At 45.8% G+C, this 25,765-nt stretch overlaps 2 protein-coding genes across 5 annotated transcripts in view; one reads left to right on the forward strand and one right to left on the reverse strand.

Annotated features, from left to right (window-relative positions):
- The first annotated feature begins 479 nt into the window (after nucleotides 1-479).
- Nucleotides 480-6,212, forward strand: znf526 (zinc finger protein 526). The gene is made up of 8 exons (XM_027289710.1): nucleotides 480-762; nucleotides 1,249-1,660; nucleotides 1,753-1,922; nucleotides 2,558-2,653; nucleotides 2,771-3,570; nucleotides 3,667-3,802; nucleotides 3,893-5,509; nucleotides 5,614-6,212. The coding sequence occupies exons 2-8, from the start codon at nucleotides 1,360-1,362 to the stop codon at nucleotides 5,785-5,787; spliced, it is 3,294 nt and encodes a 1,097-aa protein (XP_027145511.1). The 5' UTR covers nucleotides 480-762; nucleotides 1,249-1,359; the 3' UTR covers nucleotides 5,788-6,212.
- Nucleotides 6,213-6,312: 100 nt separating this feature from the next.
- cicb (capicua transcriptional repressor b) overlaps nucleotides 6,313-25,765 on the reverse strand; it is a 36,604-nt gene continuing 17,151 nt past the window's right edge. For 2 of the 4 annotated variants that reach the window (XM_027289691.1, XM_027289692.1), the window contains 19 exons: nucleotides 19,486-19,635; nucleotides 19,180-19,354; nucleotides 18,484-18,595; nucleotides 18,210-18,392; nucleotides 17,953-18,085; nucleotides 17,679-17,857; nucleotides 17,128-17,266; nucleotides 16,622-16,719; nucleotides 15,511-16,528; nucleotides 15,159-15,298; nucleotides 14,875-15,035; nucleotides 11,971-12,155; nucleotides 10,589-11,059; nucleotides 10,150-10,496; nucleotides 9,908-10,065; nucleotides 9,649-9,809; nucleotides 9,343-9,477; nucleotides 8,718-8,849; nucleotides 6,313-8,634 (listed from right to left, as the gene is read on the reverse strand). In XM_027289691.1, coding sequence (XP_027145492.1) covers nucleotides 8,345-8,634; nucleotides 8,718-8,849; nucleotides 9,343-9,477; nucleotides 9,649-9,809; nucleotides 9,908-10,065; nucleotides 10,150-10,496; nucleotides 10,589-11,059; nucleotides 11,971-12,155; nucleotides 14,875-15,035; nucleotides 15,159-15,298; nucleotides 15,511-16,528; nucleotides 16,622-16,719; nucleotides 17,128-17,266; nucleotides 17,679-17,857; nucleotides 17,953-18,085; nucleotides 18,210-18,392; nucleotides 18,484-18,595; nucleotides 19,180-19,354; nucleotides 19,486-19,635 — 4,367 coding nt within the window. In that variant the 3' untranslated portion in view covers nucleotides 6,313-8,344. Of the gene's footprint in view, nucleotides 8,635-8,717; nucleotides 8,850-9,342; nucleotides 9,478-9,648; nucleotides 9,810-9,907; nucleotides 10,066-10,149; nucleotides 10,497-10,588; nucleotides 11,060-11,970; nucleotides 12,156-14,874; nucleotides 15,036-15,158; nucleotides 15,299-15,510; nucleotides 16,529-16,621; nucleotides 16,720-17,127; nucleotides 17,267-17,678; nucleotides 17,858-17,952; nucleotides 18,086-18,209; nucleotides 18,393-18,483; nucleotides 18,596-19,179; nucleotides 19,355-19,485; nucleotides 19,636-20,485; nucleotides 22,554-25,765 lie in introns of those variants that run through there. The other 2 variants (XM_027289694.1, XM_027289693.1) reach the window with 2 other exon arrangements.

Raw genomic sequence — 25,765 nt, forward strand, 5'->3', positions numbered from 1 at the left:
AAAAACACTTTCGTAGTATCTAATACCTAATAATTAAATAGCACTTTGTCGGTTGTGTTTTGGACATAAAGCTAACATTATTTTGAGGGGTCAACGTTCGTTTTTAAACGAAATATGTAGTCTAAATAATTATATAGGATACTAACGGAAACTTGACATCGTGTTTATGACAGAAAACACTTTTGTAGTACCTTAATAACCGTTAATAACTAAACGGCACTTTGTCAGTTGTGTTTTGGACATAAAGCTAACACTATATTGAGGGTCAACGTTCGTTTTTAAACGAAATATGTAGTGTAAATAATTATATAAAAGAGATACATCCAAAAAAAATCACATATATTAACTTAAAGTTACCAAAAGTTACAAAAAAAAAACTGAAAATACTCCCAAGGGAGGCTGTACTCTTATAATTCGACAAAAAACTACAATACCCAGCAGTAGTACTCTTATAATTCGACAAAAAACTACAATACCCAGCAGTAAAGCACAGTGTATGACTGACAGGCAAGACTGTCCAATCACAGGTCCTGAAATCCTCAGGCTACCGCATTGGGCGGGGTTTACTATCACAAGAATGGAGGCGATCGGCGGGCAAACGTTTCATTACACGCTTTGAAATGTGATTTTCCAACGGACACTTTTCAGTTTTTGCCTTTCAAAGCCGCAGAGGGTGACCAGGGACTGACGACAAAGGCGAGCGGCCGTGTGAACTAAGAGCGATGACCACACGAGGGATTGTCCAACGAGAGTAAATGAGAGGTAAGGAGGAAAAAAAAGGGCCCGCTGTCGTAGCGGGAGAGCTGCGGGGAAAAGTGGGTAGCGCCGCCTGACGGACCGCCCGACGAACCGGGTAGCCGCTGTCAGGAAACCGCGGTGCCGTGAAACAAGTCTGCAATATCGGAGGGAGCGCCGCCAACAGCTCTCCATATGCCATCACACACCCCAAACAAAGATATGAATCGCATTTGGGAGGAAAATCAGGCGAGCGATCAGCGAGGTGCTACCGAGCGGCGGACGTGGTGTTAGCACCGAGAGGGCCTTCAGTCGGCTAACGGCTGCAAAATTGCGGCGTTTGTTTGCGGGATCGCTCCATAATGTCTCTGCGTGAAAACCGCCTGTTCTCTCTTTAGATTACACGAATTAGTTAGAAATATAACGCTGCTACTGAAACGCTTTAATTGTTATTTAATGGCTGCTACATATTGGTCAGTGTTGTCATGTTAATTGTTTGTTTGTGTACCACAGGTGTGCCCTTATACCGGCCTTCATTCATTGGACACAGCAGTTGAACCAGCACACAGCCCCTTTCATGATACAGCCTACATAACACATCACACACACACACAGAGTACCAGCATGGCCGAGCAGCAGCAAGAGGAGGCGGACGGTGTGTATGTGGAGCACCAGTACATGTGCAGCGAGTGCCATCAGCTCTTCAACACCCTTGAGGATGTGCTGATCCACCAGCAGATCCACACTGGACAAGAGGGAGAAGGCGAGGTAGAGGAGGCCATGACCATCCAGGGTATCTCAGACATGGGGCAAACACAGCAGTACCAGTGTCTGGAGTGTGGGACTCTCCTCGTGAACCCAGAGGAGCTGCTGCTGCACCAGGAGATGCACATGAGAGAGGCGGGGATGGAGGTGGAGCAGCATGGTGAGAGAGCGCGTGTGTCTGCCTCTAAGATTAGTCAAAGTACGACTTGGAAACAACACTCAACTGTCTGTGTGTGTATGACCGTTCCACAGAGATGTGCGAGGTTTTGGAGACAGAGGAAGCAGCGTCGGAGACTCAGGTGTCGGGACCTGTCCAGTACCAGTGTCTCGACTGTCTGGCTCTGTTTGACTCACCTGAGACCTGGCTGGAGCACCGGCGGACCCACAGCAGGAGCAGCACACACAGTACTACAGAGACCGTGGTAAGGGAGCAAACACTGAACATACACGAGAGACTTATTCAACTTACTAACAACTGTAAAACTTTATTATTTAGTCACTTCAGATATGTCGCTTCCTCAGTTGAATATAGTTGTACCAATAATCCGTTATACTGCAGTGACAGTGATATGCAACAGGCTATATATTCTGCAGACTCATTAAAAGACTTGTGTTTACATATTCCTTTTTAAATCATGAAGTACGTCATCGTTTTTATTGATAGTCGGCCAAAGCAGAGTTAGTGCGCATCATGAGATGTGAGAAAACATATTTGACACACACACACACACTGGCAGACACCTGATAATACTGTGTCAGAGTAATAATTTTCCACTGGTCATTCACTCGTGCTCAGCACACCACAGTATTAGTTTCTGGTGATATTCAGTCATATATCTTTTACAAATACAAAAGCAAGCTCTCCTTAAAATCTCCGGATGGTGACGACACTTTCTCATATTTTCCGAGGCTCATGATAGTTTCTGACTTGGCAATCGTTTGATATGGGGCAGCTTGATTTTCAACTTCTAGAAAATGCTAGTTTTTGAAGCAGTGCATGAAGTGAATATATATAAATGTACTAACTCTGGGTTTTTTTTTTTTGGCTTCGCAACAGGAGTATGTGCTACAGCCTGACGGGACTGTCACGCCACTGCACAATATGCAGAACTACGTGCTGAGTGAACAGCAGGCTGGAGAGATCTTGGCTCAGGTACTTGGGATTGTAAACATCTCACAACAGAGGAATACATATGACAACTAGAAGAATGATTTTAAGGTTTTTCTCTGTTTGAAATGTCTTTTTTTGACATTTCTGTGTGTCTTCCAGGTACTTGCTCAGCAGCAGCAGCAACAGCAGCAGCAACAGCAACAACAACAACAGAAAAAACGTCAGCCTGTCTCCAAACTTGCTGCACCCTCCCGTTCCTCCCTGCTGCCTCCAGTGACGCCGACCCCTGGCTCCGCCACCATGCACCTGCAGATCCTCACAGCTCAAGCTCTGGCTGACAACTCCAGCGCTCCCAGCCAGCGCCGCTCCAAGCTGCCTCCTCTGCTGCCTGCTGTGGGGCGAGGCGCTTTGACCAAGCTGGGAGTCCTGGAGAACGGTGTGCAGAGACTGGAGTTAAGGTTGGCCCCCAGTGTCCAAGATGACACCCAGCAGCAGCCAACAGAGGTGGTGGTCATCCACCCATATGAGTGCTCAGAATGCTCCCTTCTCTTCCAGACGCCAGAGGACTTCCTCCAGCACCAGGGAGAGCACTTCCTGGGTCAGGACAAAGAGAGCGGAGAACCAGGCGTCATGAGTGGCTTCGAGGAGGTGCGAGGGAGGGAAGAGACGGCGGAGAAGGTGGAGGACATTAGGATTAGAGTAATAGAGAAGAAGGCAGTAGTCTGGTCCAAGCCCCAAAAGTGTGAGCTGTGTAACCGCACCTTCAACTCCGTCAACCGGCTGGCCGCTCACAAGCGCGTGCACGAACAGGGCACGCATGAATGTCCAGAGTGTGGCAAGGTGTTCAAGAAGGCAACATCACTCCAGACACACATGCGCACACACTCAGGCGTGGCCAGATACCTGTGCGTGGACTGCGGCAACGGCTTCACTACTGAGATGACTCTTATCATGCACAGGTAAGACTTAGACGCCACGGCAGCCAAGATAACCGTGAACGACGCTGATGTGATACGATATGAACCTTTTTTTTCCCCCCTCTTGGTGTCTTGCAGGAAGTCCCACACTGCAGACCCTCTTCACAAGTGTCAGTTCTGCAACAAAACCTTCACCAACATGACCAAGTATCTGTACCACCGTAGGACCCACCTCAACCGTGATTCATCTGGCGCACCTACCCCCGTCTCCATGGTAGAAAAATAAGCTTATAGGCCTCTCAGTTTTGACCACAAGCTTCAAGCGCTAGACTTTTGAATTTGATCGATATCCCCTGTGTCCTAGGTGTCCGCTCCAAGAAGAGTCTCTCTCTCCACACTTGCCATCCTACAGAGAGCAAGAGAGAAGAAGAATTGCCACGGCGATGAGGCCAAAAGCGATCTGCTGTCCACTCACCTCTCGGAGGCTGAAAAAATGGAAGAGAATCCAGTGCAAAGTTCTCCGAGCAAAGTGGAGGGAGGTCAAGTGGAGAGCCAAGGGCAGGACAACAACATGGAGGTGTCTGCCCCACTTGAAGGCAACACCAATGACCCGCAGCAGGTAGAAGATGCCACCAAGTCTGACACGGCTACAAACTCTGTTCCCTTGGATGAAACTGGTGTTGGAGTCACGTCCGGCTCGACTGATTCAGCTCCTTCAGCCGCTTCCTCAGACAAAGGTTTTTCTTGTCGCTCATGCTCTAAGACGTTTCCCTCCCAACTGCAGCTAGTCCACCATCGACGCAAGACCCACGTCACAGAGCGCAGCTTTATCTGTGGCATCTGTGGAAAGACTTTTAAGAAGCACATCCACGTCCGCAACCACATCCGCACCCACACCGGCGAGCGGCCCTTCCAGTGTTCCGACTGCGGCAAGACGTTCTCATCTCTCGCCAACCTGATGAGGCACAATCTCATTCACTCCGGGGTGCGACCGTACCGCTGTGACGTCTGCCACCGCTCCTTCTCGCAGTCCTCCAACCTCCGTCAGCACAGCCTGCTGCACTCTAACGCCGCAGCGCTGTGCTGCCCCGACTGCCCTGCTACCTTTCGCTGGCCCACCAAGCTTGCGGCACATCGCTACACCCAACACCCAGGGTCTCCAGCACCTTTCCCATGTCCTCACTGCGAGGCTGGCTTCCTGACAAGAAGGCAACGAGACGGCCACTGTCTGGAGCAGCATCCCACCCTGGTGCAGGCCGGTACGGGCATAGAAGTCGGCAAAGGCACGGACAAGCAAGCAGAGTTGGGCAAAGATCTGACATCCGAGCCCTCCACCTCAACCACCGTAGAGATCGAATCAGGGGATTCAACCAGTCTCGTGCGGGGTGCTCTAGATTGCAACATTTGTGGGAAGAAGCTCAATTCTCCTGCCAATCTGAGACTTCACAGACTCAGCCACTTCGCTCTAGGCCCCGGGAGGCCGCGGTGCACTACCGGGAAACGTCCCAAAGCCCACCAGTGTCCCGTCTGTGGCAAGCTGTTCGTGTCTTCCTCCGGAGTCGCGCTTCACCAGCGCGTCCACACTGGCGAGCGTCCCTTTCCCTGCCAAGTGTGCGGCAAGCGCTTCCGTCAGAACACGCACCTGCGGGAGCACTTGCGCACACACTCGGGCGAGCGTCCGTTTCGCTGCGAAGTGTGCGGAAAGGGTTTCATCCAGAGTATGCACCTGGCTGAACACCGGCGAACGCACACGGGGGAACGGCCGCACGTGTGTCCGCAGTGCGGCAAAGCCTTCAAGACCTTCTCCAACCTGAGGAACCACAAAAAGACTCACGCCAGGCAGCAGAGGCTGGACGAGGAGGCGGCCGCGCAAGCCGCCATGGAGACCAGCTCTGCTGTGGCGGTGGTGGACGCCTCGGCAGTGGAGGTAGCTAACGGGCAGCCTCAGCTCATCCAGATCCAAGCCTCAGATCTTCAACAGGTCAGAATGCAACCTCGTCCCTTAAACACAGCCATGAATAAAGAATTTCAGGTCAACGTTTTGAGTTTAAACAGTTGAATTGAATTTATCTTTGCTCCTCTCAGACACAGGGCACCCCTACGATCATGTGTAACGAGTTCGGAGAGACTATAGCCATCATCGAGACCAGCGAAGGAGGAGCGCTGCCTCTGGAGCAGGCGTTGGAGATCTATCACACCGCTCTGGAGAACGGACTCACCATGGACACTGTCGCTGTGGACGGACTGCAGCTCCTCTGAGGACAAAAATGTCCTCTCTGCTGTCACCGAATGAATGACTTCAGTACTAGTCTTAACTCGGACTGAAAGAATTGACTACTGTGAGTGAATATTCAGTTTAGTGTAACAATTCACTGAATGCCAAAAAAAAAGAGAAAATCCATATGAATTTCAGCAAACAGACCAAAGTACGTCAACTTCTCTGTTTTACAAAGCTGTGAGGGATCAGTATTAAAGTGTTTTGAGATGATGCATACTAAAACATGGCGTTCATTATAAATTAAGGACCATTGGTTGTGCCTCAGATGACGTTTGTATGATTAATTTTATCATTTATATAAAAATTGATGGGTTTTTTTTTTCTTCAGTTTAAAGGTTTGTTTGTGCTGTTGAAGCATTCTGCTGTAAATATGTGAAATCAATAAATGTTTTTTCAAGATGATAAACCTTGAGTCGACTCTGTAGAGACTTCATATTCTTTCTTCAGTTCAGGTAACGCTCTCGAGACCGCTGTGTGTTTTAAGGAAAAACCATCTTTCACATTGCCAGCGATAAAACCACTTTAATTGAACACCTATTTTTATTTGCATACTGAAAGACATACAAACTTAAATTACCGGTATTCATATAAATTCCTCTCTTGTATACTGGAACAGCAAAACAAGGAATATAACACAAAAACATTAATAGCCATATTTATTATCGTTTTTTTTCCATTTCATGTGTTTTTACTCTCGGTAATGGGTGTCTTAAAAGTCCCCCGTATGTTCAATGACAGATTTTTTCCTTATCAATAATATAATGAGTCTACTGACTCTACAGTAATTATTTACAACACAACCAAGTCTTGCACAAAGACACAACCAGTATTAGATCCTACCAGCTCTCTTTGATTCATTACCCAACCCTCGCTTCCCCCGGTTTTCTCTCCGCCCGTCTTAAAAAAAGGAGGTCTGGAGAGAGCAATAAAGTGACAAAGGGAGGAAGGAGGGAAGGAAAAGAGGTGGAGGAAGGAGATGTACAAGTGTTGAGGCTATAGAATCAAAGCGAGTGGGGCGGGGGGGACAGAGAGGCATACGGGGTTGTCTTAAAAACATACGGCTTATTACTTGTTGAAAGAATAAAAAGGTCCACATTGTGTTTTGTCGTCCTCTTTGAAATGAACAATAAAAATCAACTGCACCGCAGGTCCTTGCTGAGGTGAGAGGCCAGTCAAGGGAAGACTACAATGGAGGAACTGTACAGGTGTGGAGCAGCATCTCTCACCTGCCTCCAAAAATGATATATACACACACATATAGATATATATATGTATATATAAAAAAAAAAGAAAAGAAAAACTAGTACAAGAAATCAACAACTGGTAGAAATGTAGGAAACAAAAAGGACCAGGGAATTCACTGCAATGATATGAGGAGTAATAATAATAATAACAATAATAATAATAACCGTAAGAATAGTACATCGACAAACTGAATATGACAATGTTAAATACAAATCAAATTGTTTAAAAAAAGTTAATAAAACTGCTTGGCAATAGAGGATTAAGGCCATATCAGCCTGACCTCTATAACTAAGAGCCAGGATGTGCCCGTCGACTCTGACCCACCTCCTTCCTTCATGGCTAGCGAATGAGAGGCACAGGAATGCTTGGTTCCTTCCTACTGGCATGTGCTTGGGTCAGTCGCAAGAAGGGAGGACTTGGCCAGACAGGTAATTTGCAGGAATGATGGCACTGCCAGAAGTCCACTTGAGTTTCAGTCAGTTAGTTTGTTTGTTTGTTTTCAGTCACTCCTGGTTAAACCTCCCCTGAAGGTCTAACGTGTGAGCAATACAATGGAGAAAATGATCTTTCCAGGTCCGTAGCAATGAGTTCTTCTTGTCAAATCAAATCGTTTCTGGCTGTTGAGGGCCCAGCCCCCTAATGTCAGCAGAAACGAGACACAAGCTTACAACAGTTAAGTCTACACACAGCTTGTTCCTCGAGCAGCACTTACTCACTGCTTTTACTCGTCTAATTCTAATTTAAAAACACATATCAAAACATGTTACGTCCTTGTTTTTAACCTGCTGACTTTTCTCCGTCTCAGGTCTCTCTGTCCAAGAACCATTTCTTTTTCAAGGCAAATTTAAAAAAAATAAAACAAAGAGTGCTGCTGCACACAATGGTCCTTCGTTCACTGGCATCAATAGGAGCTTTCTCCAAGGTGGTTAATACAGAGTGCTAATTCAAGTGTGGGAATCAAATGTCTGCAGTGTGTGTGTGTGTGTGTGTGTGTTGTGGTGTTTTTGTGCCACTGGTCTTTCACATGTCTTTTTTTTGTTTTTTTGGTACAAGGGTCACACATCCCAACACACAAGAATCCCAACATTGCATACAAACATCTCTCACTCTCACAGTTTGGCTACTGAAAGTGGAAAAAAAAAAAAATCAGAAATTTGACCAGAGGAGAGGAGTTAAGAGTGTGGATTGAAGAAAAAAAGAAAAGAAAGAAAAGTGTGAAAAGGTGTCAGGGGTGTGTAAAGGTGTGACGTCAACTGTCACTGATTGGTCAGTCTAAAATGGTCAGCGCCCCCCTCATCTAGAAGAGTCCTGTGAATCACGAGGATCCTCGGGGCTCGTCTCGGTCCCTTGTTCTTCTTGTTCATCCTGCAGGTCCCCACAGCCTCTCACAGATCCTTCTCCCGACTGAGAGCCAGAAGGTCCAGGGAGGGAGCCAGTTGAGTCAGGGATGCCAAAACCAGAGGCATCAGAGGGGGTAGCAGTCTGCATGATCTTCTGTCGGACCTCCCTGATCTTCAGCTGCAGACACAACTTGGTGGGGAATATATCGGAGTATTTTGTCTGGAAGGCTGCGGTGGCCTGAGCTGGAAACGAAGAAAAAGAATGAATGTCTGCGAGTGGAAACTCTAAAAAAAGTGTATGTATGTATATACGGTTTGTGTCTTACCTGATGGAAAGAAGCCCTGCTCCTGGAACAGCTGCATGACCAGTGCTCGCCTCTGGTCGAGTGTCCGTCGCAGGGAGGAGTACGGCACTTTGTCAAACTCCAGTTCTGTCAGGATGTCTTCTCCGTCTGTGGCTGGGAAAGGGACAAAGAGTGTGGATGAGTCTTCAGGAGAGTTCAAGTCAACTTTATTGTCAACACTGCCATAAGTACAGGACATATAGAGAGTTGAAATTTAGTTTCCCTCATATCTCTGGTGCAAAACAACCAATAAACATGAAATATAAAAGTATATACATATGTAAAGAGAAAGAGAAAAAAGTACAGCAAATATAAAAAGATATAAAAAGAGTAAATATAGCAAATATGATGATCAACATCTTTGTTTACGTCCCTTCAGGTCCCATCATCTTTAATATCCTCTAAGAACCAACCAGTCTGTATTCATTGTCCACTTAGTAGCTGCTTCATTCAAGTGCATCTTGTTCCTGATGAGGTTTTTTATTCATTAAAACAAGGTGAGGTGGTGACTGAAATAACTATCCAACTATAGAGGAGGAATTTATTTTAACTACCCACTGAACTTAGACTATGTAATCGTCTGTGTGCCCTCGCTCTCCCCTGTTACCTGTTCTGTCGAAGGTGAAGATGTCTCCCTCGCACTTGGCGGCACTTTTAGGCGTGTTGGGCTCTGAGCTGCAGCTTGAGCGCCGCCGACTCTTTCTCTTTGGGGAGACTTGATCGTCAGTGGCCGAGTCCAAATCTGGAAGCACACAAGAAGAAACAAAGTGTGTGATTTTATATAAGATGAACCATTTGCGCTGAGTAACAGTGCAGTAACAGCGTCATACTGCTCAGTCAATAAACATCTCTGTTTTCACAAAAAGCTACTGCTCTGTCAGACCGCAGGAGTATCATAAAATGCGAGAGTAACCTGTAGAGTTCTTCCTCTTGCGCCGATAGCTGCCCAGAATGGCACGGGGTGAAGTGGCCAAACTCTGCAGGGTGGGTGAAGGTAAAACCTCCTCAGGCCGAAACTCTGGCAGCTCTGCAAAGCGCTCCTCGAAATACACCTCCGACAGCACCCTGCCAGACCAACGCACACACACACAGACAAAAAACAGCATATATACACCGTCCAAACGGAATTTCAGCAGGCTTACACAGAAGATTCACAAAACGTGTTAACTCACTTGTCCACAGAGTCAAATGTCTTCTTAAGTGGGGGTGGGCGGGCTTTGACTTTTTTAGGTGTGGGGCCGTCTTTGTCAGTCTGCGGGGGAGGCAGGGCGGGTTCTGTGGCTGATGGAGGGGGGAGAGGAGAGGAGGGGAGGGACTCCTTCCATCCAGCCTGCACAGAAAGTTAAAATGAAGTATTTTCTGCAACATCAGAGGTGTAATGAATCAAAAGTCATACGTGTGGTGTTCCTCTCACCTCTTTGGTGGTTGTGCTTTCCCTGTTGCATGTGTCGGAGGAGTCCGCTGCACTGGAGCCCTCCTGGGCTCGGTCGGAGGACGGCGGCTCCTCGACAGGATGTGTTGGTGGAGACTCGGGATCAAATGAGAATTGGCTACTGGCTGAAGCTTCTCGCTCCCTGTCCTTCTCCCGCTCTCGCTCCCTCTCTCTCTCCCGCTCCCTCTCCCTGTCCTTCTCCCGCTCTCTCTCTTTTCCACGGCCTCCTCCTTCGTAGCTGCCCACGGGGATGTTTGCCACCGTTGCCTTGACTTTCTGAGGGGTCCTGACTGGAAGCTGGGTTAGTTTGGGTGTACCTGGTGTACTGCCTGTAAAAGATTTAAAATATAACATCAGTAAAATCAGTCACTACAAAGTACACCCTAGCATAATACCTCAAATATTTAATAAAAACAGGTACCAGGTGTTTGGATCTGAAGCGGAGGACTGCAGGGCCTTATACACACAGCTGAGCCACTGGGAGGTGCCACTGAGCTGCTACTGCTAGAAGTCTGTGGCTGCCTCTCCAACTGTCTGTCCGAATGCATCAGCAGTTCTGTCTGCCTCTCAGCCTGTCTGTCAGTCTGTCGATCTGCAGGTCTGTCCGGAGGCAGGTGCCTGTCTGCCTGTCTGTCAAGATGGAGCTGTGGATGCGGGTGCGTGATTGTGGTGGGTGTCACCGTGTACTTGGACAGGATGTGGGGAGAAGCGCTGGAAGGGCTGGAGACGGAGTATACCACGCTGGGGGGCACCGCTGTCATGGAGACCACCCCTGTTGCCATGGTGACGCTAGGTGAAGGAGGGTAGATGGCGGTCACTATCTGGCCGCATGAGGCAGGGGCTGAGGTGGAGGGTGATGGAGACTGAGCTGGGGCTAGGAGCGGTGGCTGACCTGGAGGAGACACAAGAGGCAGAATATTATAATGTTTTATTTTATGTAACGCTCACGGCAATAATCAAAACATTTCAATAGATGTGGTATCAAAAAAGTATCAATACTTTGACAACTCTGACCCTCTTCTTCCAAGCATATAGGAAAAATTTACAGAAAAAGCAAAAGGCCACATCTAGATCAGTGTTTGGTTTGTCTGATCTGGGCTGCTGTAGAAAAATGGTGGTGCTCTCTCTCTAGATATAAAAGGCTCATTTTAAGGTCACAAAAACACAATGATTTTCATTTTCAGGTGATTACACATAAATGAAAACATAGTTATGCATGTTATATTCCATTCCTGACAATAGATACTCATCAATCATACACACCGGACCTTTTAGTTTCAGCACCATGCACTGTTCAAATAGCTTTACACAGAGCGAGACACGTGATGTGTCCTGAATCCAGATGTGCACAGTAGTGTGTTCACATTTTAAAAAATTGACAGAATGAAAAATACTCAATAAAATCTGCATGCATATAAAATATGGTGGGCTCTTGATAGACATCATTTGCCCACAATCCAACGCACAAAGGAAAAAGAGAAGCTATAAAAAATAAAATCAATTGCAGATGGTGAAAAACAAAAACAATCTGTGGAAAAACATTTTTACGGCTATTCATGATGTTTATTTGGAAGGCATTCCAAAAGATGTTTGATGTTATGGGGTCAGATTTATTGGGACTTTAATGAGCCTTGTGTTTACATTGTCATGAGTAGACTTAATTAAAAAAACATCAAGTAATAGGTTGGATTTGTCCCACAGTCTGCTGATTGTCTCGACAACTGTTGTAGCCGATGTAGCTTTTAATACAGATCTAGCATGTAAAGAACAGAACTTATGGATTCGGCTGTATACGGCACTGACCTGCAATCAGTGGCTGAACCAGCGTCTGTCCAGGTGGTGCAATGGCTGTGAACCCGAGTGTTGCTAGGGGAGATGGAACATATGCAGATCCTGGCAGGGCTTGCTGGGTGGTGGAAGAGCCTGTTGTCGTGGAGACCAGAGGCAGAGTGGATGGGACCCCTGGAGTGGACTGGACATAGGTGATCCTAGACGGGAGGTAGAAAAAAAAAAAAAGAGGTGATTAGAGGAGGGAAATATGAGTAATAAAGAAATAAAAATGACAGGGAGGTGACATTTGTGTAATGAAAAATATCTTAAGAAAGGTGAAGCTGCGGTGACAGAAGGTGTTCGGGGATACAGTAATGAGCCAGAACAGAAATGAAGAGAACAGAGACATGATTAGAGGAAAAGAGGAAGACAAAAAAAGAAGTGCTGCAGTGAGGGTCAGTGGGTGAGTGTACATCACAGCAAGCAGCCCTGGATGACTAGTACTGGGTATGTGTGTGTGTGTGTGTGTGTGTTACGAGCTGAGAGGTAGTGTGGGGGTGGCAAGCAGAGGCAACTTGGGCCACCAGCAGCATGACTAACACATCCAGAATAGAGCTGCACTGCTACATCTGCACCCCTGCCGGAGTTTTTGTTTCTCGTATTGTCTGCTCGCTGTGCTGTCAGAAATCTGAACAGCAGTGCCATAAAGACACGATACAACTTCCCTATTATTGGTATAATTTATCAAAATGTAACTGGAGTTACTTAAATCCATTAACTACAAGGAAAAGAGATTTATTTTGATAACAACGCCTATTATAAAGTAATCAGTAGAAATTTCATTAGTCGATATTATCTACATGGAGCTTTTTAATCCCCCTAAGAAACTCAGAGTGAAACTGGCTGGTTTAAAACCTTGTTAGGTTTAAACTGGCCTGTTTGAAAAGGCATTCAAAAAACCTTTTTTTCCATTTGTTCAATGGGTCCTTCTGATTGCTTTCCTTTTTTGAAGGGTAAGTACACAATTTCTGTGCAAGCTCATCCAATGTCTTGAAATCCAAGGTGGTTGCAGGGGAATTATCTTTAGTCAAGTGATGTTTGTTAGTTTAAGGGAGATTCCAAATTCTGTTTTTCTTTTTATCTAAATGACACATTAAAAAAAAACAGCACAGCTTATCAATTTTCTTCTGAAGCAACTAAGTTAGAAAGTACATTAAGATGACTAACTGTCATTTCCTGCAAGTGGGTGCACACAACCTAGGAATACTTATTACAACAGCACATAAAGGTTTTTGGGGACAAGAAGAAAGTGCACGGCAAAGCCAGGTAAGTGTGCCCGGCACTTATGTGAAACTAAATAAATAAATCACAGTTTCAATGATTGCTTTTCAACTTGAGGACAGACAAAGAAAATGGACAGAAAAGAACAAAAGGGCACGGAGCTTGATAGAAAAGGTGAAGACAAGAATGATGAAGAAAGAGCTTTCCAGTGTAAACACTGAACAGATGACAACAGGTGGGTCACACAGGCTGGGATCTTTTTTTTAAAAATGGTCACGTGCATCAAGGCAGTTGCTGATGAAAAGATAAAAAGGCACAATGGTGGCCATCGTTGATTTAGGTAGGCAGGAAAAAAACCCTGACAAATGAAACATCACCACCACCAACCACTTCAACCATCCATCGATCCATTTTCCATAACTCCTTACACTAATCCAGATGGCAAGGGCTGTAGTCTACCCCAGCTGGCATTGGGCAAAAGGGAGACAAGTCACCAGTTCATCACAAGGAGTAACCTCGACCCTAACGCAGAAAGAGACTGACAATAATGGAAGCACTGCCGAGATCAACAGTAACCCAGAGTAGGATAAGTGATGCTGGCTTATGCTCATAAATGGCCTGTTTGTCAGAGCTGAGTCAAGCTTTACTGGCACATAATTTGTTTAGAGCCCCTTACAGACATCTGATCTGTAGCAGTGTTCGGTTCATCTATCTGTTAAAGAAATCGCTGCATCTCCATTATAGAAAGCTCGACTCAAGTCGACACCCGAACATTATGGGAAATCTAAAATCCTGTTTTCCCCTCCTCACCGTGACACAGCAGAATTGCACAACAGTGAGTTGAATAATAATGTCATCAAAGAAGATGAAGCTTCATACAGGCTGCCTCGGAGATGAAAACTCAAACTGATGTAGCCACTGACAGTTTATACTCGCTGATTGTTGACTGATCTACAGCTCTGAGAAGGCTCGATCGTGCTTTTATGATGCCACCAGTCGTCATTAATTTAATTCATGAGACAGAATTACGCACATTTATAAACACTGAAGCTGCGGTTTGTAGAAAGAAAAACTTTTTAACTATTTAAGTTGTGGCTCTTAACTACTTTCTCACTGTGCTGTAATTTGCAGCATTTTCATCCTATAAACTGATGGATTGAAAGAACCTGGAAATTTATGGAACCTTGGCTGTTAATCTGATCGATGGGCCCAGCTATCTTAAGAAGTAAACACAATTTAGATATTAACATTTTGTGTACTGAATGCATTAATGTGAATTTTTAGACCCTATCAAGTAAAAGGAAGTTTTGAAATTAAGGTGCTAATTAGGCAGAAACACTTTTTCAAACAAAAATGTGACACTGAAATCACATTTAACTGGTGAAGTGCATGTCTTAAAGAGTCTTCTTTCAGAGGAAGGTGGGTGGCTTTAGTCTCAGCAGGAAATTACAGAAAATCATTTCACAGGCAATTTGCAATAACTGTTTTGACTGCAAACTTATTTGCCACTTCAGCACAGAGTTAACTCTAAGTTGAAATTTGACAGACTATTCCTGTGGTCTGTATATATAGCTTGCCATTTGTTACTAATTTAGCAGTGGTTGCCCCGGGGAGGAATGATTTACACAAAAATGTGGTTTGTTTGATGTTTCCTACCTGGTAGGTGCGGGTGGTAGCAGCACAGCCTGGGAGGGGGCTGATCCTGGAGCCACCACAGCTGCTGTGCCCACTGTCACAGGGAAAGGGCTGGCAGGATGGACTGCTCCACCCTGCGGCAGCTGGGACTGGACCACAGGCATGGGAGCGATCTGGATGATCTGGAGGGGGCATGAAGTGTTGAAACCATGAAGCGCAGTGCAAGTGGTGAGCTTGTGACTTTGTTTACTAAAATGGCCACAACTTATAAACGTTCTCATGTCTCCAGTGAAGCGCTCACTGACCTTGCTTCCGGCCTGAGCCCCGTTCTGGACAGGAAGAGGTGGAGCCACTATGGGAAACTGCTGGGCAGGGGCTGGTGCAGTTCGTACTGTTGCCATGGGAACAAGCATTTTACCCTGGAGCACTGGAGACTGTGTTTGCACTGAGGCAAAGACAGTAGGGGGAGAATGAGCAATATTTTATTAGGAGTTCTCACAGAATGACTGCTATATGTATCCAAGGTCTTTTCCAGGGAGGGGAATTAGCGCAGACACAAAAGGACGATTGAACATTGAGCAGCTGGTTCATAATCACATCTGAATTTTCCCACCCTCACCTTGTCGTGACCCCCCTTACTTGTTCTAAAACTCTCACCTCTAGTTCCCGGGCTGACAACTCCCACTGCAGAGCTGGACGAATATCCCGTCAGTGAACCCGTACCCTGCTGCTTCCCATTGGCCAGGGACATGTGTGTGGGTGGAGCTGTGGGCAGGTTGAAGATACTGGTTGGCTGGCTGAGGTGCTGAGGTGGACTCTTGGGGTGGGTGTTGGCAGGTAGGGTGGGCAGGATGTACTGAACTTGTGTGATGGCCTTACCCCCAGGGGGTGCTAGTGAAGAGGCGGGTAGGAACTGGGGCTGAAGCAGAGGCAGAGGCAGGGGCCCGTTGGTTTGGCTATGCGGTGCTGTAACAGCAGCGGAGGAAAGTGCCTGCTGCTGGGGGGGCTGAGGCTGCGGGGAGGGGGTGATGAGCTGTACAGCAGGTTGAGCAGACAGAGCCCCTCCTAACACCAAATTAGTCACTACACCACCTGGGCCCACGCCTGCACCTACAGGATTAGGTGATGACGAAGAGTAGTACCCACCCCCTGTAGCCGTGGCCCCGCCTCCTGGTCCTGAACCAATGAGAAGCTGCGGCTGTTGCTGAGGAGTCAGGGACTTCCTCTCTGGTGGATGCGGGCTAGATGATGTGCCTCCATCTCTGGGTTTGCTGAGGATGGGGAGTGGTGTGCTGATAACAGGACGCATTACATTGGTCACCACAGTAGAGGCCACCCTTACAGCGCCAATTCCCATGGGCAGGTTTGTGCCCAATGAGCCGACTGATGAGGATGATGGCCCTCCAGCTGGAGAAGTGGAGATGACTGACTGGCCAGAAGAGAGGGAGAGAGAAGTGGCTTGCATTCCTCCTGCTGCCTCCCCTCCGAATGTGTCCTTAACCTCTCCCTCTCCTCTTTCCTTCCTCCTATGATCTGAAAACCCTCCCCCACTTGATCTCGCCTCATCATAACGCTTACTGGTGGGGTAAGAGGACAATGAGACACTCCTTCCATGAGGAGTATGGTGTGAGGAAGATGATAATGCAGAGGAGCAGATGACTGGAGCGAAAACTCTCTGAAAACAAACAACACAGGCAGAGAAGATTATTTTGAGAAACGACAGATGAAATTCAGGAAAATACTTTTTGAAATCGTTCAAGTCTGTTACCTTCCGATCACTTTCATCTCCAGAACCATTCTCACTGTCGCTGTCAGTCACCCGCTCCTTACACTTGAGGTCTATGGAGCTGCTAGGATAAGGGTCCTCTGTGGAAAAGAAAAAATACACTACAGCTACACTTGACTTTCTTTGGAATTTATGATTATATGAAGTCTCGGCATCAGAATCAGCTGTCACTGCTAAAAGAGCTTTAAAATCAAAACATGAAAGTGGTCAAAAACTGGATGCAATTTAGTCATATTGTGAGCTATATAAAGGAGTGGGAGGGAAAGCGGTGCAGAGAATAAATAAAACCACAGGATGTGAAAAACTTCATAAATCTTCAGTGACAAAGTGAAATCATCTGTTACTTCTGATGAATAATCTTGTTTTAACATCGAATAAGATTTCCTGGAAATGTACAAAGTGTGTCAGTGACACAGGAAGCAAAGTGTGCTCACACACTCTCTAATTGAACATCTGGTTTTATGAGTGAAGTAGGTCTGATTACTCACCGATGACATCATCGTCTCCCTCCTCCTCGCAGATGACCATGCGCTCCTCGTCACTGGTCATGTCCTCGCTGACTCCGCGCTGGGACTGTGACAGGGGCGGGGCATGACTCGAAAACTGACTACCACCATCCCCACACATCTGAAAAAAAGATAAAATGAGAGATCCTGTAGTAGATACACTTTTGAACCAAGTAAGAACAACTAAGAACTGAACGATTTCTCATCAGTGTGGGTTTTATTATCTGTATATGCCAGGTGTGTCAATCTCTGAGTGTGCCCACATGCCCTTTTATCGCAGAAAATGTAATTATCACAACTACCACACTGTTAAAAAAAAAACAATTTGTGAAAGTGAAAAGCAAATATACTGGGAAAAAAACACTAAAAACAAACTATTCTTGTTTTAAATCGAGTCATGTTAACAAGAACAGCAGATGAACATTGTTCATGTCTCTAGCAGTGATGGTGGTCACCAATTAATGTTTACAATATTCAAAATTGTGCATTATAGACTCAGCTGTCCAGGTTTATGAGCTGTGCTCCTCTCTCACCTGTGCCAGTTCTGCCAGGGCCTGTGTATTACCCCTGTCACCCCGCTCCAGGCTGTGCATGGCACTCTGAGAGAAGGCTCGGGGACGGGTAAGCTGACCCGCATGACCTTCTCCTGCGCTCCTTTCAGACACGCCCACCAGACCTTGACCAACCCCCTTTAGCTCCACAGAATGGGGCTCTATCAAGGGGCAAAAAAAAGGACTGTTAAAAGGACTGGAATGGATAAAAATATACATGTGTATGTTGTTTATCATGAAAGCTGAGTGAAATGACCTGTGGACTCAGACATGCTCCTCTCTCTGATGTCTTTGCCCCCTGGTACCCCACGGCCTTCAGAGCTGGACTTCTTCCTGTCTTTGTTGCACCATTTCCAGTCTGGGTGGGCCTTAAAGTGGGCCTCTTTTACCTGAGAGCAGGAGGAGGAGGAGAAGGAGGGAGCAAATGAAAAAGAAGACAAAAATACATTATATGTATGTGCTTAAGTTAACACAGGAGCCATACGTTATAGGTCAGTGTTTTTTTTTTTGTACCTGGAAGGCCAGATCATGGTATTTTTGCTTCTCCTTAGGTCCCAGAGCATACCACCACTCCCCAAGAATCTTGCTGACTGTCCTGTTGTCCTGGTTTGGGTGCCGCTGATGCACCAACGCTCGATGGCGCTTACTGAAAATCATAAATGCATTCATTGGTCGCCGGATGTGGTCCTTCTCCCTCTGAAAGAAAGGAAACGAGATAATAATGCACTACAAAATTGTAGTTAAAGGAAAGTTTGAGGTTCTGGTGAGAGCGGTACAAAGAGACTACCTTTCCAGGACTATTCTTATCTCCGTCTTTGGGCAGCGCACTGAGAGACTGAGTGCGTCTCTTCACTGGTGATGTAGTGAGGGGCTGCTCTGGTACAACTCCAGGAAGGAAGCTGAGAGGAGACAAAAAACAGCCTCTGTTTATAATCTTTATTAGATATTATCAGTGGAGGCAATGCACACATGCAGGATAACACTTAAGCACGACTTTCTCTTTCCCTCTTCAATCTTTAAAGAAAAAAAATATATTCTCCATAAGTGTTTTTTTTTTAATCTTAGAGCTGCAAGTCTATCAGATGTAGACACAGAGCACAAGTAGTTCATCTCCCATGAGATACATCAGCAGTTTCAGCAGATAGCTCATCCATTTCAATGGCTGACAGCCTGGCCACTGCCTTTCATATAGTTAAAGAGCCCAGAGATGGAATGCTTTTGTTCCCATCTGCTTTGTTCTGGCATTGAGCTCTTCTGCCCAAATTAGCGTGAGGATACAGAAAATATCACACTCCTTTACTGTATGTGTGGGTACACAGTACCACACAGAAAATGACTGTGAGGGCTGACTTGGACAAATACATCATAACTTTTGCACACAGGCGCTGATAATACTGGCATGAGCAGCGTGTATATGCTCATGTAACCTCACATGAATTACATTTGATCATTATAAAACGTAACAGAAATAAACTGCTCTTACGGGTCATCCACGTCACTCTCTGTCTCGCTGTCAGGCCTCTCCCTCTCTGCTTCTCCTTTCTCCTTCTCTGGAGGCGGCTCGTCAGAAGGGGGGATAGGCCGGGACACAGGACCTATCTGTACAGTGGGAGGTGCCTCTGCAGGCTCCTGTGACAGCGCTGCCACCCCCTGACACTCTGAGGGAAAACAACAAAGAGATGCTTGTTAAAGACAAAGTAAACAATATGATATTTTAAACAGCTTTAAAGAGCTGCGCTGGTAACACATTTTCTCCAGACACTCCATCAAGCATGAATGTATTCAGTACCTGTCTTCAGACTGGCTGCCTGGGGGTGGTTGACTGGGTGTGGGCCCTCTCCTGGCTGAGAAGAAGCATCTGATTGGGTGGGTGCCAGGAAAGGGACCAATGAATGCCAGGGGAAGACTGGAACTGACCGGGGCTCGACATTGGTCCAGACTGCAGAGGAAAAGAGTATTGTATATTACTAAACAGCCAACACCATCTGATACACCGTCTATAACTTCATAGTATGCGCCCATACTCAGATATCACATTCAAAAGAACCAGGCCTTCTACATCAGATTACCAAGATGCTATTGCCTTATTTGGGGAATCAGGGCCCTCAGTGCAACACTCCCACCAGAAATGCATTCCTCATCCCATCACCAACTCTAATCATTTCTTAAAAATCAGTTTGTAGTGCTTTAATACATATTTTGTATCATTTAGGAGTGATAGAAACACAAATAAATAGAACATTTAGGATAATAAAAATCAGGGAGCCCATTGCTTTCAATGCACAGCATCCCAATAAAGGGTTGGTTGACATCTGTGACACTAAACGATTGCAGCAAATCACCTGGCACAATACAACAGTATCAAAACTTTGAGTGCTACATAAATAGAGAATATCAGCACTGCCACAGTTGCACACCTCCAGCCACTTAACTGGTTAAATCACTCCAGCAGCAGCAGATGTACAAAAGGACTCTCTGTTCTCATAACAGACTGGATGAAGAACAGGAGCTGGTACACTCTGAACCCTCATAAATTAAAAAAAAGGGACTGTAAGTCATATTATGTTTCATTTCCAATATTAAAAACAATATTTTCATTAGGATGTGTCTCCCATAAAACTTCCATGGAGCTTTCAAAAGCATAGTTTGCCTGTTATTATTCATATCAGCACTTACATTGCATGTATATGCATGATGCTACAGCTAAGCAATAATGACATATTGCTGTATGTATGAAGATTTTTTTACTCTCTCATATAAAACAGTAAGATAAAGTGACATGGACTAACCAAACATGCTTAATCCTTGGCGGAGGTACTGAGGATTCTCTGATGAGAACATGGTTGAATGAAATCCTTGTCGTTTCTCCCAAAATAAAAATAAAAATAGTAATGATATGTCCTTTAAAAAAAAATAAAAAATAAACTCTCTTCTACAACACACAGAAATCCACGTGAGGAAACATGATTAATCCAAAATCTCGAGCTGATGTTGCTGGGAAGCTCACAGATGACGACAAGTGCTCAATGGTGTCTGTATCCCTTTCATCCCTACAGGTTGCAGCCATCATTCACAATAATTACTGCATCATCAGCCTGCATCATGAGGATTTATTAAAAGATGATTTTGTTTTTGTTTGTTTTAGCTCCAATGTGAATAAAAATGAAGAATGGAGTCCATCTCTTCGTCTCGCAGAATGCCGCAATCTAATAACGCACAATCAAACATCAGTGGACAAAATGTACGACAAACGATCACAATAAATCACCAAACTTAAGTAAAACCTGTAAGGATGCAACAGTGGACAGGCGACCCATTGAAACGATGACTATGATCGAAGGCAATGATCCTCCTCCCTTTGGTCTAATTACCCCCGATGCCCTCTCTCCCTGTTTGTTTACATTACTCCAGCAGCTTGGTCATGAGGGGGTTAACAAGGCCTCAAGCCCATCCACGGCCTCGATTAAAACATCCGCTCGAAAAATGCGCAGTGTTTCTGGGCCATGTCAAACCTCCGCTCTGTGCTACAATACAGCTGCGGACAGGTGGGCTCGGTAGGCGGTGAGAAGCACATAAAAGCTCCCGGAGTGAACCCGCTATAACAGGGGAGGGGGGGCGGCTGTGAGACGGAACCGTATCGATCAGGCTTAAACGGGACTGCAACAAACAAATTTGAGGAGGGGGGGCCGATCAAAGCTGAGGCTTGGGACTTAAAGTGTGCACCGTTTGCTTAAACTTTAATACGTGCTGATTTCATATAATAATAAAAAAACAAACAGAGACGCTAATTATTTAGCTGCCTCTTGCAACAGCCCGGAGCTTCAAGTGCACCACTCCAAATTGGACCAACCTCTCGGGAACGCCCCTGGTCGTGCACCCGCCGCACAGACAGAGGCAAAAGAAACGCAATTGTTCTCATGTCTCAGCTACAAAAGGCGTATTCACACGTTGCTGGCTGCCAAAATAATCCAACGAGGAGTGTTTGACAAGTGCATTACAGCGAATACTAACTTGTTTTTCCCGTCACCTGCCTCTCACAACTGCACTATGCACCTGTCTTAACCTGACAGTTCACACCTGCCAAGATCATAAAATCGCCTATTAAGAGTATAAAAGAAAAATAGAGGTGTGGGGGTGGCGATTAACTTGAGTTTATCCGTGTTTACCACGCATAAACAGTCAGTTGACTGTAAATCTGGTGCATTCATCCATCACCCAGTGCTTACAAGCCCGCTATCCATCACTATCTCTGCTTTCTGCACAGAAACCAGCTTCTTCTTCTTCTCCTACCTGAACACAAAAAAATAAATATGTTAGCTGGCAACTGATGAGTCTACAACACAGCGATTAAAAAAAAAAAAAAGCGTCCACGGTGAGGACTCCTGGCTCCAGTCAGCGAGCAGCAGAAGGAAAGGGGGGGATGAATCGCAGTTGGTGTTGTATTTTTTTTTCCTTCCTTCTCCTTCAAGGCGGAGTAAAGATGCCCAAATACTGGACCCCTCGCACCCGACGACGGGGAAGGACAGAGGGGTGGGTGGGTTGTTTTTACAAGAAGCGGTACAGTAACGTAGGTGAAAGCCGTCGGCTGAGGTCCGTCTGCAGCAGGTTAGCTAGCCACTTCGTGCGGACGACATCGGCGCGCACACCGTCCGCCTCGGTGAATACTCGGGCGCTACGAGTTGTTTTGGTCCGGAGAAGTCCTCGTATCGCATCCCCACAGCTCCACGGCTGAGTTTACTCCCTTATTTTTGTCTCGTTGTCTCTCTCGCAAGCCCTTGGCCCTTTCTTTCTCTTTCCCTCCCTCTTCCTCTTGTTGTAAACTAGGCTGCTTTGCCCCCCTCCCTCTCCCCCTGTGCTCGTCCCCCCTCCCCTTCTCGTCCTGTCAACCTCGCCCAGCCTTGTCCCGCCTCCGCTCGGCCGATCCCGCTCTGCTATTGGCCAACGCGCGGAGCTGTCGTCTGCCCGCCGCGGCTCCTGATTGGCCGGAGTGTGCACTGGAATGCCAGTCATATGCAAATTTCACCCGGCTTTACAACCAGCGGGGGCTTCTTAGCGCGACTTAACTTCGTTTAAATATAAAACTCCGATAAATAAAAAACAAAACGTAATGTAGCTCTGCTGTCTCCATGGTGACACACTAACTGTTGTCAAGTAATTCCTCAAAAAAAAAAAGTGTGTTTCTTTCACTAAGCCCACCCCTGTCTCATGTCATTGGTACAGGATTCGTAGTAAACCTTGATTGATGCGTGAAAGCGTGAATCAAAAGCCGACACTCAGATGTAGGCCAACCAATGCTTTAACAGAAGTTAGGACAGGGACCCCTCCTTCTTACAAATGCTCAGGCTTGAAGCTTTGCTACTCATGAAGACCATCTGATGCAGGAAGGCGCTAGAGAGCTATCTACTGTTTACTTTCCACGCTGCTTTTGGTCTTTTTTTCCTTCCCTGCAATCTGGGTGTTGATGAGGGCTCTGGGGTCAAGATGACAATGCACATCCACACCCATTAAACCTATATGAGCATGCAGGGTAACCTTTTTTCCCCCCAAAGTTGCTGAATGCAAACATAAAGACTGATAAATCAGTAATATTCACAGATGAGAGGCTTCATACTCTCTTTCTCTGGTAGTGCTACACCTTTTGCTTTTAGGAACACAGCTAACAGCAAGAGAGAGAGAGAGAGAGAGAGTCGAGTGATGTCATTTTCCACCATAAAAATCCCTCTCAAATCCCCAAATATTTTTTCCATCTCTCCATCATGCAAATGTGCCTCCTCCAGACAGAAATTTAAATGTTCTGATGCAACACCGTTCACAGGGGGGGAGAGAAAGAGAGAGGGAGAGAAAGAGAGAAGAGAATTGAAAACAGGAGAGTAGGGGTGGTTAGAAAGAGAGGGAAAATGGGTGGAACGGACTAAAGAGTAGAGAGGACCAGAGGGTAAAAATAGACTGAGTCATTTTCAGCAGGAGAGGGAGGCAGGCAGGGGAGGAGGAGGAGGAGGAGGAGGAGGAAGAGGAGGAGGAGGTGGGTGGGTGGGTGGAGAGAAAACAACTTGTGAAAACAGAACTTCTCTTAAAGGGAGGAAGGACATGGGGGGCCAGAGATGGGGGTGTAAAACAGAGAGTAAGCATTTAAAGATATTATTATTCAGGTATAGCACAGCTAAGACAGACAGGAAGCGGGTTTGTACACATGATATGGTTTCCTGTCACGCTGTGTGAGTCAAAAAGTTATGCTCCGTATGGCTCATCTGTCCATGAGTCAAATACAATACTGGGAGAGAGACTTAATTATCACTATCAGCCAGGCAGCTCATCAGGAGCTCGGGCACTGACCAATAAGGTTGTGAGAGCCACTGTCCTCAGTAGTAAAAAAAGTTAACCCTCTCAGTCCTGGGTTACACTTATCTAATAAAAAAATACATAAATTGTGTAAATTTGGATCTGTGCCACTATACAAAACTGGAAAAGAAGAAATAATCACTACATGTCGAACAAAAAGAAGCTTTTTTTTTGTAGTATGACTAAGCTTCACCTCAATATGCCACTCAACTCTCATGTGCCTTTATCTTCTCAGCCTGTAAAGCATCTTGCGTCATGTGAAAATATGGGGTGACTGTACTGGGCGTTTCCAGTAAGAGTTAGTAACTAATAGACATAAGAAGAAGAAACACAGAAAAACAGAAAAAGAGAGAGAGAGAATAAGAGATTAAGGCTTATCAGCTGCACTGAGCTCTCAATAAGTCAATCCAGCAAACACAGTGTGTTAAGCACAGGGAGTTAGACAGCTTGGCTGTGCGAGTGAGTGAAAGGAAAAGAGGGTGAAAGAGGGCAGGGTGGAGATGAGGTATTACTGTGGCTGCTCAGTGGTTACAGCCCTGGGTAAACATTACAAGCCCTTATGACCCTTATGAACTACATCTGACCAATTATTTAGAGCAGAGTAACGAGTTTGTACGCCGGCTAAATTCAAAAATCGATTAGCAACAAAATACTTCAAATTTATCGGCGTATAAGTTGTCGCTTCAGAGATGATTTCAGCTGTCACGCAAGCGCTATCAGAGGACAAAAAGATGCACAATTAAGATAAGAAAATCTGTTTGCATTCATGTTAAGTTAAAAGGGAGGAGGTGAGGCAGGCATTAGATACTGGTGGGAAACCACAGAATTTTAGAGCTTAGTCATATGTAACAAAGATAAGCAGTGAAGAATGGCACGAGTAAGCGACAAGCGGTGAAGAAGAAAAAAAAAAAACAGCACAAGAGAAATTCCCCCCTCAGCTGAGCTCAACTCTCTCTCCCTGCTGCCGTGCTGGCAGTGCAATATCTGTGTAGGTGTTCAGCAGCTTTCATTGGCTGTCTGCTCTTACAGACATCATGCTTTTAGTGTGCGTATGTATGCATGTCTCTACCCCCCCCCAAATTACACCTGTCAAACGCCACGTGACCTTGCACAAGAAGAAACTTTTTTTTTTTTTTTACCTCCCCCTCTTTATAATACCTACGCTGGCACCGTGCAGGCGGAACGCTGCCTTTCGCTCACTCTCCCATCCCATCTCTCACATCCCCTTAATTCATCTTCCACCCCTGTGCTCTGTGTCTCTCCCTCCCACACCCCACCATTTTCTCCGTCCAATTATAACTCGATCCACCGGTCCTTTGCAGTTACCATGGCAACAGCTATGTTGGGCACAGGTCCCCGTGTCACCAGCCTGCCACTGACCATCAACATCTATTGCATCAAAATAAACTTAACCAATCATGTTTACGTGGCTTATAGAAGGGATGCAAACAGGGGGAATGTTTTAAGATGCCGGACTCAATCATGGCTTCGTTCTATTTTCTTTTAAAGTATAAATAAATAACTGCTATTGCCTATTTTGTTCAATGTTGCAAAGGGAGGACCTATTATTGAGTATTAAGATGAATAAAAGGACAATTTCTAAGAACTGAACCGATTTAATCACCACAAAACACACCTTACACTCATAATGTTGCTAAATGTTCAGATTCATCGGCTCTCTCTTCTCAGCAGTGAATAATTAGCCCTGGTGAAAATACATGAAACACAAA

The sequence above is a fragment of the Larimichthys crocea genome, chromosome XVI (genome assembly GCF_000972845.2).
Source record: "Larimichthys crocea isolate SSNF chromosome XVI, L_crocea_2.0, whole genome shotgun sequence".
Taxonomy (NCBI): Eukaryota; Metazoa; Chordata; class Actinopteri; family Sciaenidae; genus Larimichthys; species Larimichthys crocea.